At 46.8% G+C, this 15,079-nt stretch overlaps 1 protein-coding gene across 1 annotated transcript in view; it reads left to right on the top strand.

Moving 5' to 3' along the window:
* LOC102764707 (chromosome unknown open reading frame, human C20orf194) overlaps nt 1-15,079 on the top strand; it is a 107,157-nt gene that overhangs the window by 91,833 nt on the left and 245 nt on the right. The window contains exons 30-37 of the mRNA XM_015560217.1: nt 3,591-3,726; nt 6,796-6,882; nt 9,822-9,928; nt 10,245-10,319; nt 12,112-12,317; nt 13,404-13,469; nt 14,401-14,494; nt 15,052-15,077. Of these exons, the coding sequence (XP_015415703.1) occupies nt 3,591-3,726; nt 6,796-6,882; nt 9,822-9,928; nt 10,245-10,319; nt 12,112-12,317; nt 13,404-13,469; nt 14,401-14,494; nt 15,052-15,077 (797 nt within the window). The remainder of the gene's footprint in view (nt 1-3,590; nt 3,727-6,795; nt 6,883-9,821; nt 9,929-10,244; nt 10,320-12,111; nt 12,318-13,403; nt 13,470-14,400; nt 14,495-15,051; nt 15,078-15,079) is intronic.

The raw sequence follows: 15,079 nt of genomic DNA, 5'->3' as shown, positions 1-15,079 counted from the left end.
AAAAAAAGGCAAGGTCAGTTGACTTGTGAACAATACAGGTTTTAATTGTGCAGATCTGCTTATATGCAGATATTTTTCAATAAATACTGTAAATGTATTTTCTCTTCTCTGTGATTTTTTAATAACATTTTATTTTCTCTGGTCTATTTTATAAGAATACAGTATATAATACATATAACATACAAAATATGTGTTAACTATTCACAGTAAGGCTTCCGGTCAACAGTAGGCTATTAGTAGTTAAGTTTTTGGGTAGTCAAAAGTTATATGTAGCCTTGCCCACGTGCCTCAGTGCTTAAATGTCGGCCTATGATCCAAGAGGTCATGGTTCATTTCTTGGTCAGGGCATATGCCCGGATTGCAGGTTTGATCCCCAGTTGTGGGCATGCAGGAGACAGCTGATAGGTGATTCTTTCTCATCACTACTGTTTCTATCTCTCTCCCTCTCATTCCTCTCTCTGAAATCATTGTTTTTTAAATTATATGAGACTTTTTTTTACTGTAATGCCCTTGACCCCAAAGTGGTATAGGGCCAACTCTATTTTTCCTTTGTGATTTAGTGGCTCACTTGGAGGTGGGATCTGACCAACACTTCATGTCCCAAGGGAGCATATTGCCTCCTTTTGCTCCTTTTCATGAGTCAAGCTCCCTGATTCATTGCTTTTACAACAAAGGATTATTTACAGTGAGAAGAGGACTGTATTGCAGTCCCAAGATGATGTTGTGTATTACAGAAATATAAGGATTAGGAAATAATCTCAGTGCTTAAAAAGCTAGCAAGGCTCATTATAATGTTGCATTGAATGCAGAGTGACACATTTTACCAACATGCGCTGCCCTTAGAAGTATCTATAGATAGATATAAGAGGTGAACTTTGTTTTCTCCAGGGCTACGGGAAGTCTTTCAGCCAGACTAGGATGGTCAGATAGACCTCAGAGATGTCTGGGCACTGCTGGGAATGGGCCAGACTGGCGAGACCGTGACCAAATCTGGGTATCCACTCCTTGATACAAACAGAAGGAAGCTCCTGAACCAAGCAAAATGAAAACACCTACCTTGGCCTCTTCCCCCTAAGTTCCAAATAATTGCTGCACCTGCTGCACAAGATAGCATTTCCTCTTGACAGGTGGCAGTTTGCATGGCTGGCCTAATGCAAGGGTGTAAGAATAAGCATAATCCTCTTGCTTGTTTCCCTATAAAATAAAGCCCCTTTTTTATGTCCAGTTCTTGACCTAGAATTCCAAGCCCACAGAGTTTGCCTATGATGGTACTTGTGAGGCAGACAGTACCTCGAGCAGAGTGCCTCTCACCTTTTCCTGGATAGGACAGGCCTGTTTGTGACCCGGGAAGTATACACTGCTTAGGTTGGCATGTTTGCACTAGTCTGACTCCAGTTTCTTTGGCCCAAGAAGATACTAGACAGAATCCTAAGACCTTTATTAGTCTTCACTGAGCCTTTCCTGGCTTCTCACTGCAAGACCCACCACAGCTATTCTCATCTTCTACCCCTGGGAATCTGACGGGCCTCTTGCAGCATCCGGCTTCTGTATCTGCCATCTCCGGAATGTGCTGAGCCTTCTAGAACCCTGCCTGCTTCCCACTGTGCCACACTCTGAGCCTGGCCTCCTCACCTTGCCTGACTGTGTTTCCAGAGGCCCCAGTCACTTCCTGTGGCTGCACCAGCACATGGGGTTCTGGCATTAGCTCACCAGGCTGTCCTTCCTGCCTCCCCTGCAGCCTCCAGAGTGACCTTCCTAAATGGGAAAGGGAGCACAGGCACCACCAGTTTCACCTTTATTAGCAGGCTTCCCTGACACTCTGGCTAAGGATGGTGCATCTTTTTCTTTTCTTTCCATTGAATGTATTGGGATGACACAGGTTAACAAAATTATATAGGTTGAAGATGCTCCAATTAATGTTAAAGCTTCTGAACAGACAGGGCATGCAAGGAACCCTTTAAAATGGAATAAACAAAATGCTAACATATTCTCCATTTGAATTTCTAATCATGTGCTGTTACCAAAACTAGGTCTTAAATGGAGGCCTTAACAATAGAGGTGTTTTGTTTTGTTTTTAATCCTCACCCAAGGATATTTTTCCATTGATTTTTAGAGAGAGTGAAAGCCAGAGAGAAATATCGATGTGAGAGAAACACATCGATTGGTTGCCTGTTGCATGAGCCCTGTCTAGGGCCCGGGCTGGGGAGGAGCATGCAACCAAAGTACGGGCCCTTGACCGGAATCGAACCTGGGATCCTTCAGTTCGCAGGCCAACGCTCTATCCACTGACCCAAACAGGCTAGGGCAGCAGTAGAGGTTTTGAGTGTGTTAGAAGCTTATTTAAAAACTAGAAACCCGGTGCACTAAATTTGTGCACCGGAGGGGGTGTCCCTCAGCCCAGCCTGCACCCTCTCCAATCTGGGACCCCTTGGGGGGTGTCCAAGTGCCAGTTTAGGCCCTATCTCTGTGGGCCTAAACTGGCACTCGGACATCTCCACAATCAGGGACTGCTAGCTCCCAACCACTTGCCTGCCTGATTGTCCCTAACCGCTTCTGCCTGCCAGCCTCATCACCCCCTAACCACTCCCCTGCCAGCCTGATCAACACCTAACTGCTCCCTTGCCGGCCTGATCGCTCCTAACTGCCCTCCCCTGCCAACCTGGTCACCCATAACTGCCTTTCCCTGCAGTCCTGGTCCCCCCCAACTGCCCTCCCTTCCCTGCAGGCCCGGTCGCCCCCAAGTACCACCCACTGCCGGCCTGGTCCACCCCCAACTGCCCTGCCCTGCTAGCCCAGTCACCCCAACTGCCCTGCCCTGCTGGCCTGATCGCCCACAACTGCCCTCCCCTGCCGGCCATATGTGACCACATGGGGGCAGCCATCTTGTGCAAGGGTGTGATGGTCAATTTGCATATTACTTCTTTATTATATAGGATTGTGGGTTTGTGTGTGTGACTCCTTCTCAGCTGTACACTTTGAGAATCTACTGGTTAGTACCTGATGTATGGTTAGTGCCTGGTAAATGTGGTCTGAACTGGTGAAGGTTATTGACACCCGTTCCTGATGAGGTTAAGTACAGGGGATGCAGAAAGGGCCCCCTGATGAAGCTCAGGATATCAGCTGGAAAGCAGAATTAAGAAGATAAGAGGGCCCAGCAAGTGTGGCTCAGTAGTTGAGCATCAACCCATGCACCAAGAGGTCAGTTTGATTCCTGGTCAGGGCACATGCCCGGTTGCAGGCTCTACCCCCAGTAGGGGGCATGCAAGAAGCAGCCCATTGATGTTTCTCTCTCTCTCTCCCTTCATCTTTTTCCTCCCTCTCTCTCTCAAAATCAATTAAAAAAAACCATTTTAAAAAAGAAGATAGGAGATTAGGAAGTTAAGGCAGCTACAGTGTTGAGGTCATGCACTCCAAGAGGTGGCAAAAAGCGGAACAGAATGATGGCTATGTCTCTTGGTGTTGGGGATCTAGGGTGTCTATACAAGGGGCTACTGGAAGGGACAATCGGGAGGGAGCAAGGGCCCATGTTGGTGTGAGCCCTCATCCCATCAGGACTCTGAAGGCTGAACTGTTCTTGGTTTAATTCCCAGGCCTGGTGAGTAATGTGGTGTTCACCAGCCATACCACAGAGCAGGGGCGCCCTCTCCTCGTTCAGCTGCAGAGCCTCATCAGGGCTGCCAATCCTACCACAGCCTTCATTCTCGCAGAAAATGGGATTGTCACCAGGTAAATTTATCCCGTTCCCTTCACCCCACAGACCAAGCAGCTTCTCAGATCAGCAGCTCCCCTCTGGTAATGCACCACAGGGTCTCACTGTACCTGAGTCCTGAGCCATTACAGAAGTGCTGATGCTGTGTGAATCACCAAAAGGACACTATGTGTCAGAATCCTGTCCTGTTTTGAGATATTTTACTTTAATGCATTTACATTTTCATCCATTAAGGAATGGAAGTCAAGAATTTCTCAAGTTCCTATGTTAACATGTATGAAAAATTACATAGAGAAATTATCTTTTTACTTCATGGACTTGGGTCCAAATTGCAAACTAAAAATAGATCATTGGTGACTTGTATGTGTGTGTACAAAAGCATCTGATTGTATAGCAATTTTCAGTAAGGACACTAAAAGGTATATATTTTTTATATAATTTTGACTTTTTTAAAATATATTTTTATTGACTTCAGAGAGGAAGGAAGGAGAAAGGAATAGAAACATCAATGATGAGAGAGAATCATTGATCTGATCGGCTGCCTCCTGTATGCCCTCGACTGGGAATCAAACCCCTAACCTAGGCATATACCCTGGCCAGGAATTGAACTGTGACCTCCTGGTTCATAGATTGATGCTCAACCACTGAGCCACGCTGGCTGGGCTAATTTTCACGTTTTAAAAATTGATTGAAGGAAGGGAGAGAGAGAAACATTGATTTGTTCTACTTATGCATTCATTGATTGATTCTTGTATGTGCCCTAATCTAGAGATTGAACCCTCAACCTTGGCATATCGGGACAATGCTCTAACCAGCTGAGCTACCCAGCCAGGCTAGTTTTGACTTGAGCAATGCAAATATTTTACGTATTCAAAAATTAAATGAAACCAACAAGGAGGGAAAAATCTAAATACAAACAAAAAAGTGGGGACATCTGCAGTCACACACACACACACACACACACATACACATACACACACTCACACTCCCAAAATAATTCAAGTAACTTTTGAACATAATCCTCTATTGGTATCCTGATTCCAAACAGCATCACTGACTAGAGAAGGGAGATTATAAATATGGCCCTAGCCAGTTTTCTCAGTGGTGGGAGCTTTGGCCCGTGGACTGAAAGGTCCCCGGTTCAATTCCAGTCAGTGGTACATACCTTGGTTGCAGGCTCCATCCCTGGCTGGGTCAGAGCATGTACGGGAGGCAACCAATTGATGTGTCTCTCTCACATCAATGTTTCTCTCTCTGTGTCCCTCTCCTTGCCTTCCACTCTGTCTAGAAATCAATGGGGGAGAAATATCCTCCGATAGGATTAATAATAAATATGAAATGGGAAAGGTGAGGGAAAACCCTGTAAATGTTGGATTTGAATTTGGGGGAACTCAGTGTAAATTTATTATTTTTATTTTTATTTTATTTTTACTTTTTTCTGGCTCTCCCAAAGGAGGCCTCCACCCAGGTGCTTCCTGCACCTGAGGGGGGGAGGGGGGCGGGCGTGTCAGCCGGGGTCGGCGTTGGCTTTGGCGCCCTCCTCCCAGCGCCCCCTGTGCAGACCACAGCTCCTTGGAGAACAGTCCCGGAGGTCGCAGGGCGGGCCTGCGGGGGCTTCGCGCCTCCGCTGCTCGCCCAGGAGGAGGCGGGAAGAGCCACCCTCCCTCCGATCCTCCTCCTCTTCCCGAGAGGTCCCGTCCGGCCGCTGGGACCTCAAAGCTGGAGACCAGAGCCTGTCCCCGCGCGGCCCGCGGTGCGGCGAGCCTACTAAATTTATTATTTCAAAAAGGTATATTTATGAGCTCTTTCCATTGAAAGGGACCAGAAATACTAATGCCACAATAAACACCCTACCTCTAGATCTTGGTTTTTATGTACCAATCCACTGTCAGGTATCAGGACTCCTTGGAGAATTGGCTGATTGCAGGTCTAGGGCAGGTACATTTTATGCCAAAAAAGGAAAGATTTGTGTAGATATGTCAAAAGGGTATGGAAACTATCTTAAGAAGCTGTCAGTAGCCAAATTTGGGACAACTTGAGCGTGAGAAAGAATAATGATAATAATGGATTATAGCACATGGAATAAGGTGAGTCTATGTGATACTAAAAAAATGAAGAGGGACAGGATACTAAAACACTTTTAACAGGCAAATGCTAATAAATAAATAAGGATTTCTAGAACTAGAAAGTCAGCATCTTGTAACCTTTGGTATAATAACTTGGTTTAGGCAAAAATCAGTGGATGCTCAGTAGTTGACACATTGTTGAGGAAAAAGATATTCACTGGTCTCAGAGTATCACTCCACAGATCCTTACTACTTACAGAGGGAAGGTACCTTCACAGTGGGAGGAGAGGGTCTTGTAGTCATGACATTGACCAAATGATTCAACTTAGCAAGGCCACTAATGGGACAAATTGGCATCATGTGCCTACGTCCTATGCTATGGGAAGGACACATCACCTGGTATTAATCTTGCCAAAAATGTTTACCTGAATCTAATCATGAGGAAACAACCAGACAAATCTAAGTCATGGGACACAAGACAACAGGCATATAGTCTTTAAAAAGATTAATGTCATGAGAAACAAACACACAAGAAAGTTGGAGGAATTGTTCCAGATTAAAGAAAAATAAAGATTGTAATTTTGATAGGTGACACTTGATTGAATCCTGGGTCTCCCTAACCCCTAGAAAGGGAAAATTTGAAAAAGGATGTGTACTAAATCAATACTTCTTCAGCTTTAATGTGCATATGAATCTCTTGAGGATTATTAAAATGAGGGTTCTGATTCAGGAGGTCTGGAATAGGGCCTGAGATTCTGCATTTCTAATGAGCTCCCAGTGTTGCTGGTTCACAGTATTAAATTCCTCGGGCATGATAATCATATTGTGGTTCTGTAAGATAGTGTCCTTGTCCTTAGGCGATGCATACTGAAATACTTAAGGGTGAAATAACAGAAAAAATGCATGCATTTGTTGCTTATATGTGTGTGGGGGGACGGTGGAGAAAGCAAGCAAATGTGCAGGTTAAGATTGATAGTCCTAATTAATCTGGGTGGGGTTTTTTTCTGTATGTTTTCAAAGGAATGAAGACATTGAGCTGATTCTGTCAGAACACAGTTTTTCAAGTCCTCAGATGCTACGATCTCGATATTTAATGTACCCTGGCTGGCAAGTATCATCATTGAAAAGTAGCTGAGATTTATTTGTAAATCCAGTGATTTATTTATTAACAGCAAAAGAGAGAGAGAATACCAGGTGTGCTATACGAGGGTGTCCATGGCAGCTGGAAGGACCTACCATGTCCCAGCAGCAGCCGGCTTTTCCAGGAGCCCAGGGCTCCCCATCTTGGCCTCCAAATTGGGAGCCTTACTGCATGTTGAGACTTCAGGAGACATCCTGTGGGTACCAGGCACAATAGTGTCCTGTGTTTCCTCTGGCCTCTAGTGAGGGTGAGGTGGCTGACACAGAACCAAGGAGCTGTAACCTTCCCAGGTGAGAGAGTCTCTCCTGAGAGTAGTCAGTCCTTGAGGGTTCCTTCCTGACGCTAAGTTCCCTGCCAACGGGCCCAGCAGAGGTTCCTTCTCTCCTGGCAGCCTCCCAGCCTGTGACCTTCTCCTCCAGAGGGGAGAAGAGAAGGAAAGAGACTACAAGGTGCATTGTAATCGTACTAATACCAGCAGCTCATGAGCACTTATACACACTGTTCTAAGTATGGTAACCACTAGGCACACTTGACTATTTAATAAATGTATTGAATAAAAAGTTAGTCTTTCGGTCATACCATACTTGATTTGAATCACATCATACTTATACATAGGTAAGTGGGTCATCCCTTTTTTCCTGAACAAGACAGTTATATCTTAGATACAAAGAAAGAGATGGAGCTTCTGAGGTGAAACCCTCCTCTGGTGGCTGCAGATGCGGGCCCTTTTGCTGCCCACACCTATGGGCCTGGGCCTGAGACTTCTTCTTTCTGCACCTGGTGCCCAGGGAATCACCCTCTTCCAGTCCATGCTGACTCATTCTGGGCACGTGAACTGAGCTCCAGATACACTTTCCTGGAGGCAGACTGATCCAGGAAAGATCTGGGTATGAGGAGCTCATTAGAAGGTTCTGTGAGTCTAGAGTCTGAAACTTTCCCTTGATCAGGAAAATCAATGATTGTAGATAATCAGAGATGAAGGGGCCTTAAAATCACCCTTCAGGGAAGGTGGGAGAGGGTGGGTGGTTAAGAGATGATCAACCAAATAACTTGTATGCGTATATGCATAATCCACGGACCATAGGCAATAGGGTGGGGAGAGAGGGGACTGGAGGGGATCAATGGGGGGGAGAGGGAAGGAATATATGTAATATTTTAAACAAGGAAGATTTTTTTTTTAATCACCCTTCAGGCTCTCCTTTCTGAATTCCTTCCTTGGATTCAGATAATTTAGTCTTTAAACAAGATGGCAGCCATCAGACTCCTACTCATCCCTAGATATTACTCCCCTCCCTCCTTGGGTCAGGGCCATTACCTCCTAGTGAATGGACTTCAGCTCCAGGATGTGCTCATTCTGTGCTGTGAAGACTCTTAGCCATTCCCCTTCCACGGCCCTCTGTTCTCATCGGCCCCACCCCCACCTCCCAGGTTGAAGGGCGTGTTTCTAGCGTGGGAGGAAACCTTTCCCTCTTCCTTTAGCCCCTCCAAATTCTTCAAAGGATTTGGGCTCTGAGCACAGAAGCCCGAGTAACTCATGGTCTCCAAATGGCTGTCTGGGTTGGGGGAGAGAAACAAGACCATGGCATGGCAGTGTTGCAAAAATGCTATGCTACTACCCAACTTTAAGAAATCACAAAGAGTAAGATACTTTCAACAATATAAAATTCAAAACTGCAGTTACTATTTTAAAACTAAGGAAACTAATAAGAAAATACAGCCCAGCGGGTATGGCTCGTCAACCTATGAACTAGGAGATCACAGTTTGATAACCAGGTTTTGGGCTTGATCCCAAATAGGGCAAGTGCAGGAGGCAGCTAATTGAGGATTCTTTCTCATCATTGATGTTTCTCTGTCTCTCCCTCTCCCTTCCTCTCTCTGAAATGGATAAAATCATATTTTTTTTAAAAAAAGATGATGAAAATACAGTAGACTGGAGGAAAATGATTGCTTCAAATGTGACAAAAGGTTAATATAATATTTGAGAAACTTGTTTGGTCAGTTAAGAAAAATAGCCCAGTCCATGTAGATGTGGACAGTTCACTGAGGATCAAATACAGATGGCAACCATGATAGCAATTCCATGTCAGTAATATTCAAAATGTAACATGATGCCTCACTATTATTTTGATTGATACTATTACATTTAACCAAAAATATCTATAGAAACCATTGCTGGGGAATTGTTGTGAAACTGGAATGCTCACCTCCTGCCAGGGACAGTGTGAATTATTACCCATGAGATGGTTACAACCTCTTCTGGACTGATTTCAATCATGGGGATTCATCTGAAGGAAATAATACAAAAGGAGAAATGACAGGTCCATCACTTTAGAAGCTAGTTGATGGGAGTTTATTATACTACCCTTCTAACTTTGCATGTGTTTGAAGTTTTCCATAATGAAAGGTTAAATTTTTTAAATGCTCTGAATATGGCCATGTTCTGAATGAGTCTGTGGCAACATTGTGTCTTCTGTACTCAAAACTGAGAAAATAGTGCAGAGCTGCCTCAGCCCTTTAGTTCCTTCTGGTGAGAGTGTACACACCAAATATACAGTCTGTTAAACTACCCTCAGCGATGGTGGAGCATAGTTGGAGCCCTTGAAAGAGTGGGTAGGGATCCTAAGGAAGAGCTCCAGGGGTACCAGGAAGGACACCCTGGTCTCAGGTGGGACACTGCAGGCTTCAAAGGTCGAAGGGGTCTTTGACATCAAGAAACTACTAAAGAGGTAAACCATTCTTCCCAACCTCAAGGTGAAAGAAACATATATACATTTAAACAAATGTATTATACACAAAATTGTGTACAAGTAAGAGAGAATGCAAATATTACAGGATAAATAATATGTAGTTCATTCCAAAGTATTATATAATACTGTTGTACTTACAATGTTTTAAACCTTTTAAGGTATGAAGGTAAATTTGATGCTGGATCAGTCTTTCCATTAATGGTTCAGATCTGCGTATGGTTTGGTCGTCCCTTGGAGAGGACTCGCTTTATAGCCAAATGTAAAGGTAAGCCCTGGCCGGGACAGGTCCCGGGCCCAGTAAAAGAACAACAAGAGTTGTCCCTGTTTCCTGGCACCATTTTAGTTTTCTGAATGCTGTCTCTTCTCCTCTCCATTTGGGTCTGAAAACAGGCAGAGGGATTTGAGAATGCAGGAATCCCCCACCTCTGGAGCCACTGGGGAGGAATGGGTGGGGATAGAACCCATGAACCCAGGACCCTAGAGTAAGATCCCTTCCTAGTCCCTAATCCTCCCAGCGCTGCCACTCTAAACTTGACCTCTGCCCCCAGGTGGGTAACAATCCTGTCCTCTTCCTCCACCAGCAATTCAGTCTTCCATCAAGCCAAGTCCTTTCTCTGGAAACATCTACCACATCCTGGGCAAAGTGAAGTTTTCAGGTAACTGAGGGGGTTGGATTTGGGAGCCCTGCACTATGGAGTTCATAGCCTCCATTGGTGCTCTGCAGACTCTCTCCAAAACCCTCCCCTCTGGGCCTTACACCATTGGGCTCTTTCAATCACCCCTCTCTGCCAGGGGCCCACCTTCCTTCAGGTCCTTCTGCTCCACAGTGGAGGATCTGTCCTCCTTCCCCTGGATGGCCTGCCCAGGGCCGCTCCTCACAGCTCCTGGACTTCCTTGTTCCAGAGACTCAAACCATCATCCATGGTTTCTTTCTAGACCTATCACCTTTCTAGAGCTACCCCAACACTGAGATCTCCAGCTTCTGATCCATGTCTGTCAAAGTCACTTGCCTTCTCCCTTCTGGTCAGTAGGCCTGTTTATCAGCCTTAGACTCTGGAGCCTTCCAGACCTGGAGTCTGTCTACCTGGGCTGGGGTCAGAGAAGGCCTCAAAACAAGGAGTTGCTGAACTCAGCAATGAGGAAGGGGAGACTGTTCCAGAGAAAAGACACAGAACGTGCTGTGGACCTGAGGCAAAAAAGCACACTTCAGGAACCAGAAAGGGCTTACTGTGCCTGGGGCTTAGCAGGAGGCAGGGATTGTGTCTGTTAGGTTGTCTTTGGCTCTTACAACAGAGAACCCCAAATCAACTAGCAGGTGTTAGCTACATACCAAGAAGCAAGAGGTCAGGCTGCATAGCAAAGCCACTGAGGACCCAGCTAATATGTGTCTCTGTGTTCTTCGATTCTTGGTGTCAGTTTGTCCTCACGTACCCACCCCTCATGGTTGCCAGGTAGTGCTGTAGGTCTAGGTGTCAAATCCAGACACAACATCCAGCTGATGGAGAGGCTGGCTCTTCCTGTGGTATCTTTATCAGTGCAGACACCCTTGCTGAAGTGCCTCCTCCCAATTCTTCAGCAGACTTCTCTCCTTGACCGGAATTCAGTTGCTATGCCTTCCAGGATCCAGGACCCATGGGGAATTGGTATTAGAGGAAGAGAGGGCTGCTGGACAGGCAGCCATCAGAGTCTGCTACAGGGAGCCATTGAGAGTTGTAAGCATGGAACCATCTGGGTCTTTAGATGGAAGAATTAGACAACGTAACCTTTAAAAAGGAATCTTTCATGGTCTTTAACCTGTACCATTGGCCTAAATTATATTACTGAATTTGAAACTTTGGCCCTCTCTTCAAGCCCCTTGCTCAAGACCACTTCCCTCAGGCGCCAACAGACAACCCCCCACCTGCTTCAGGGATCTTAGTGCCTTTTGTCTTCCCTCTTCCCCATCATCAGCTCCTTTTCTTTATTTACACCTACTCTTGACCCCTTGCTTGTTCAAGGTTAACCTCTCTTGTTCTGGATCCTTTTCTCATCCTGCCTTTTAGAGGTACCTTTATCTTTTCTCATGTCTCCAGTCAGTCATAGCCCAGCTTCTCAGCCTGTAAACCTTGTCCCCTCTTTTCTATTCCCATCCAGGTGACCTTTCTACAGCACTTGTACTATGGACACGCCCTCTCCTCCCTTGGCCCCTCAGGCCTCTTTGAGACCACCCCCTCCAGAAGGGGGCCTTTCTCTTATAGTCCCCTTCTAGGTTGTATCCACCTGATCACTTGATCAACCAACCTACCCCGCCCTCTCTTACTTCATCCTTTCTAACTTGTTACCAATTATGTTCGTTCTCCCTCCTGTACATGTCTCATGAGTCTGTCCCTGACCATAGACCCTATGTCAGTCTTGTGTAGCCTTATTCTTTTGGGGCATTGTCTCGGGGACTGACATGTGTTCTTGCAGACTCTGAGAAGACCATGGAGGTCTGCCACAACACTTTGGCCAATTCCTTGAGCATCGTGCCTGTATTGGAGGGACCCACGCCACCACCCAACTCCCGAGGCACACCTCAAGACAGCAGCGGGCAACAGGAGTGTTACCTCGTGTTCATCGGCTGCTCCCTGAAGGAAGAAAGCGTCAAGGACTGGCTACGGCAGTCTGCTAAGCAGGTAGTTTTTGAAGCTCAGACAAACTTGGCACAGATGTGGCTAGCACACCTCAGAACTGCTGCTGGCCTTGAGACAAAGGCCCCCCACCGTCTCCCTGGTGCCTCCCCACTCCCCACCGCTTCAGCTCAGCCAGCACTTTCAGGGACACTTAGAGAGTGGGAGGCAGCCACTCAGACAAACTCAGGGCAGACTTGTTTTCACAGACATTTCCAATTCTACTTCCACAAGCAGACTGGGGTTACTAGGTGGCCTCGTAGGGCCTGGGTGAAACCTACTTGGTCCATGTGGACGCTGTGTCAAACTGATGTTCCAAACTCAAAATGTCATTTCTTAGCTGAACCTTATTCAAAACTCTCCTGTGTTCTGAGCCCAGAATCTCTTGTTCTTGGGCTTTCCCTCTAGAAAGGAATTAACAACAAAGATATGGGAAGAGCCTTTTGCAAATCAAGACTCCAAGTATGGATAGCAGTGAGCCCGGGGCCCTGGAGACAGGTGCTGGGGAAGAGGAGGCTTTCTGTAAATGCACACAAGCACCTTTAGCCCAGACACACACACACACACACACACACACTTGAGTTATGGAGTTAAAATCCTTCAATACACTGCATGCTTTCAGTGCTAAGCCTCTTAGCACAGCCTTGGGGGGTTTAGCTCATCCTAGAACTCTGGAAAAAGAGTTGACTGGGGCCTGGGGCCTTTGTAGATGCTCAGTGGAAACCTGTCTTTTATACTGAGGAATGGCTGCCTGTAGGCTGTGGATAAACTTGATGATGCTTGACTATGGGACCTCATCCCTTTGTCTGCATGTCTGTCACTGGTGGGCCTTAGGGATGAGAATATGCAGAGGCAGGAACATGCCTATTTGCAAAAGCACTGGTCTCTCCTCTGCCACTGCCCCCCGGCACACAAAGCTTGGGAGTGGTCTTCTCGAGGGGCAGACAAGCAGGATATTGTGTCCAGGTCATGCCAGTGCTTGCTTTCCCTCCACTGGGGTCTTAGTCATATAACTGGCCCCTTGAGCCCTCACCTGCCTAGGTACTCCATCAGCTCTGTTGGGACCTGACCCCTCCCTCCATCTCTGCACAGAAGCCTCAGAGGAAAGCCCTGAAGACCAGGGGAATGCTGACCCAGCAGGAGATCAGGAACATCCATGTGAGTACCCTGCCCTAGGGGCTTAAGGCTCGTCCATATCCCAAGGCTGTCCTTCCAAGCTTGTGTAGCTTCATCCTTTGGGATTTTCTGGTGTCACCTGGGCATGAGATCTAGGAGCAGCTGAAGCCCTGCTTTGTCACCCTGTTCAAACAACGGAAGTTGTTCTCTCCTTCCCATCCCTTGGTCTACACAAACCAGCAAGTCCCAGGAAAAACTGTCTAGATCCTAAAGCTGCTTATGGGTAATGTGTGAATCTGAGGCCAGGACAAGAGGCCCCTTGATGAGCCCTCTTGGCCTCCAGGCTGACTCCCAGCCTCTGCCCCAGTTCCCACCTCCACAGGAGACTTTTCCTGACATGTTTGGAGGCAAAGACTAAAAGGAACACAGGCCCCAACATGAGCCACATCACCAGTCCCAGTGATGTGCAGGTGGGCAGAGAGTGCTCTGGGACCCCAGGAGCCCCTGCTTTGGACGTGAGGAGAGCCCTTCATATCCAGGCCCTACAGGACCTGGGCAACCCTGGGTGCTCCTGGGCAGGACACCGTGGGCACCTCAGAAGACAAATCTTCAACAAGGTCTAGTGCAGGTAGTTTATTTTGGAAATGATTCTAGGAGACACGAGTATGGAAATGGGAAAGTAACAGAGAGAAGGAAGGGGAGACAGCCAACAACGGGTATGGTATCGAATCAGGACCACTGTGGACAACCAGTTTCTTCTCACTAGGGGCACGCAGAGTGCCTCCCCACGAGCCCGGAGATCTCCATCAGTCATTGCTTGAGAGCTGCTGTGGGGAGGCGTTAACTCCCTGACACACAGCCTCCATGGAGTGGGCTATCTTGCAAGGATAATAGGTTTGTTTTTGTTTTTAATGAATGAGTGAATGATAGAAAGTGGTCAGATAATTCTAACAGGACTCTTTTTTCCCTATAGGTTAAACGCCACCTGGACCCCCTACCTGCAGGCTACTTTTATAATGGCACCCAGTTTGTCAATTTCTTTGGAGACAAGACTGATTTTCACCCACGTATCCTTGGGATCTGGGCCTGGGGGTATCTGGAAGCTTATCTGTAAGGAGAGTGTCTGCTAGAGGCGAGGCAGCCCCGCCCGGAGCAGGCTGGGTTCTGGGAGCAGCCAAGCACAGAGGCAGACTTCATTTTGGCCTCTTAAAGTCAATTGAATTTCTCCTTCATTCAGTGCTTGCTGATATAATCCTGTGGGTTGTAGTTTAAATGCAGCTGTGGTGACATCCTCAATTCTGTGGTCATCAAGGTCTCAATTTACATGTTGGAGAAGGGGCCTGATTACAGTAGTTAATCTGTGAAAAGGTAGGTAGGGTGCTGCTGTGTGCTAATGAAAGCTAAAGGGCACAGGTCTAGACCTCATGAAGGACCCTGTGCCAACCCCTGCCGCATTCTTTGTAGCTTTGGTGCTGTCAGTATATAAAAGCCCATCAGGTAGCCTCTATGCAGGCACTACCTCAGGGTCTCCCCCTCCCCCTTCACCTGCCCACAGATCCCTCTGGGCCAGGGCAGGCTTTTTTGTCCTCCAGGCTCATGGCTTTCTTCCTTAATGAGATGCCAGTCATGGACCAGTTCATGAATGACTATGT

Source organism: Myotis davidii, unplaced genomic scaffold, assembly GCF_000327345.1.
Source record: "Myotis davidii unplaced genomic scaffold, ASM32734v1 scaffold32, whole genome shotgun sequence".
Classification (NCBI taxonomy): domain Eukaryota; kingdom Metazoa; phylum Chordata; class Mammalia; order Chiroptera; family Vespertilionidae; genus Myotis; species Myotis davidii.
The sequence above is the reverse complement of the archived record's forward strand: the minus strand, read 5'-3'. Positions and strand labels throughout refer to the sequence as shown.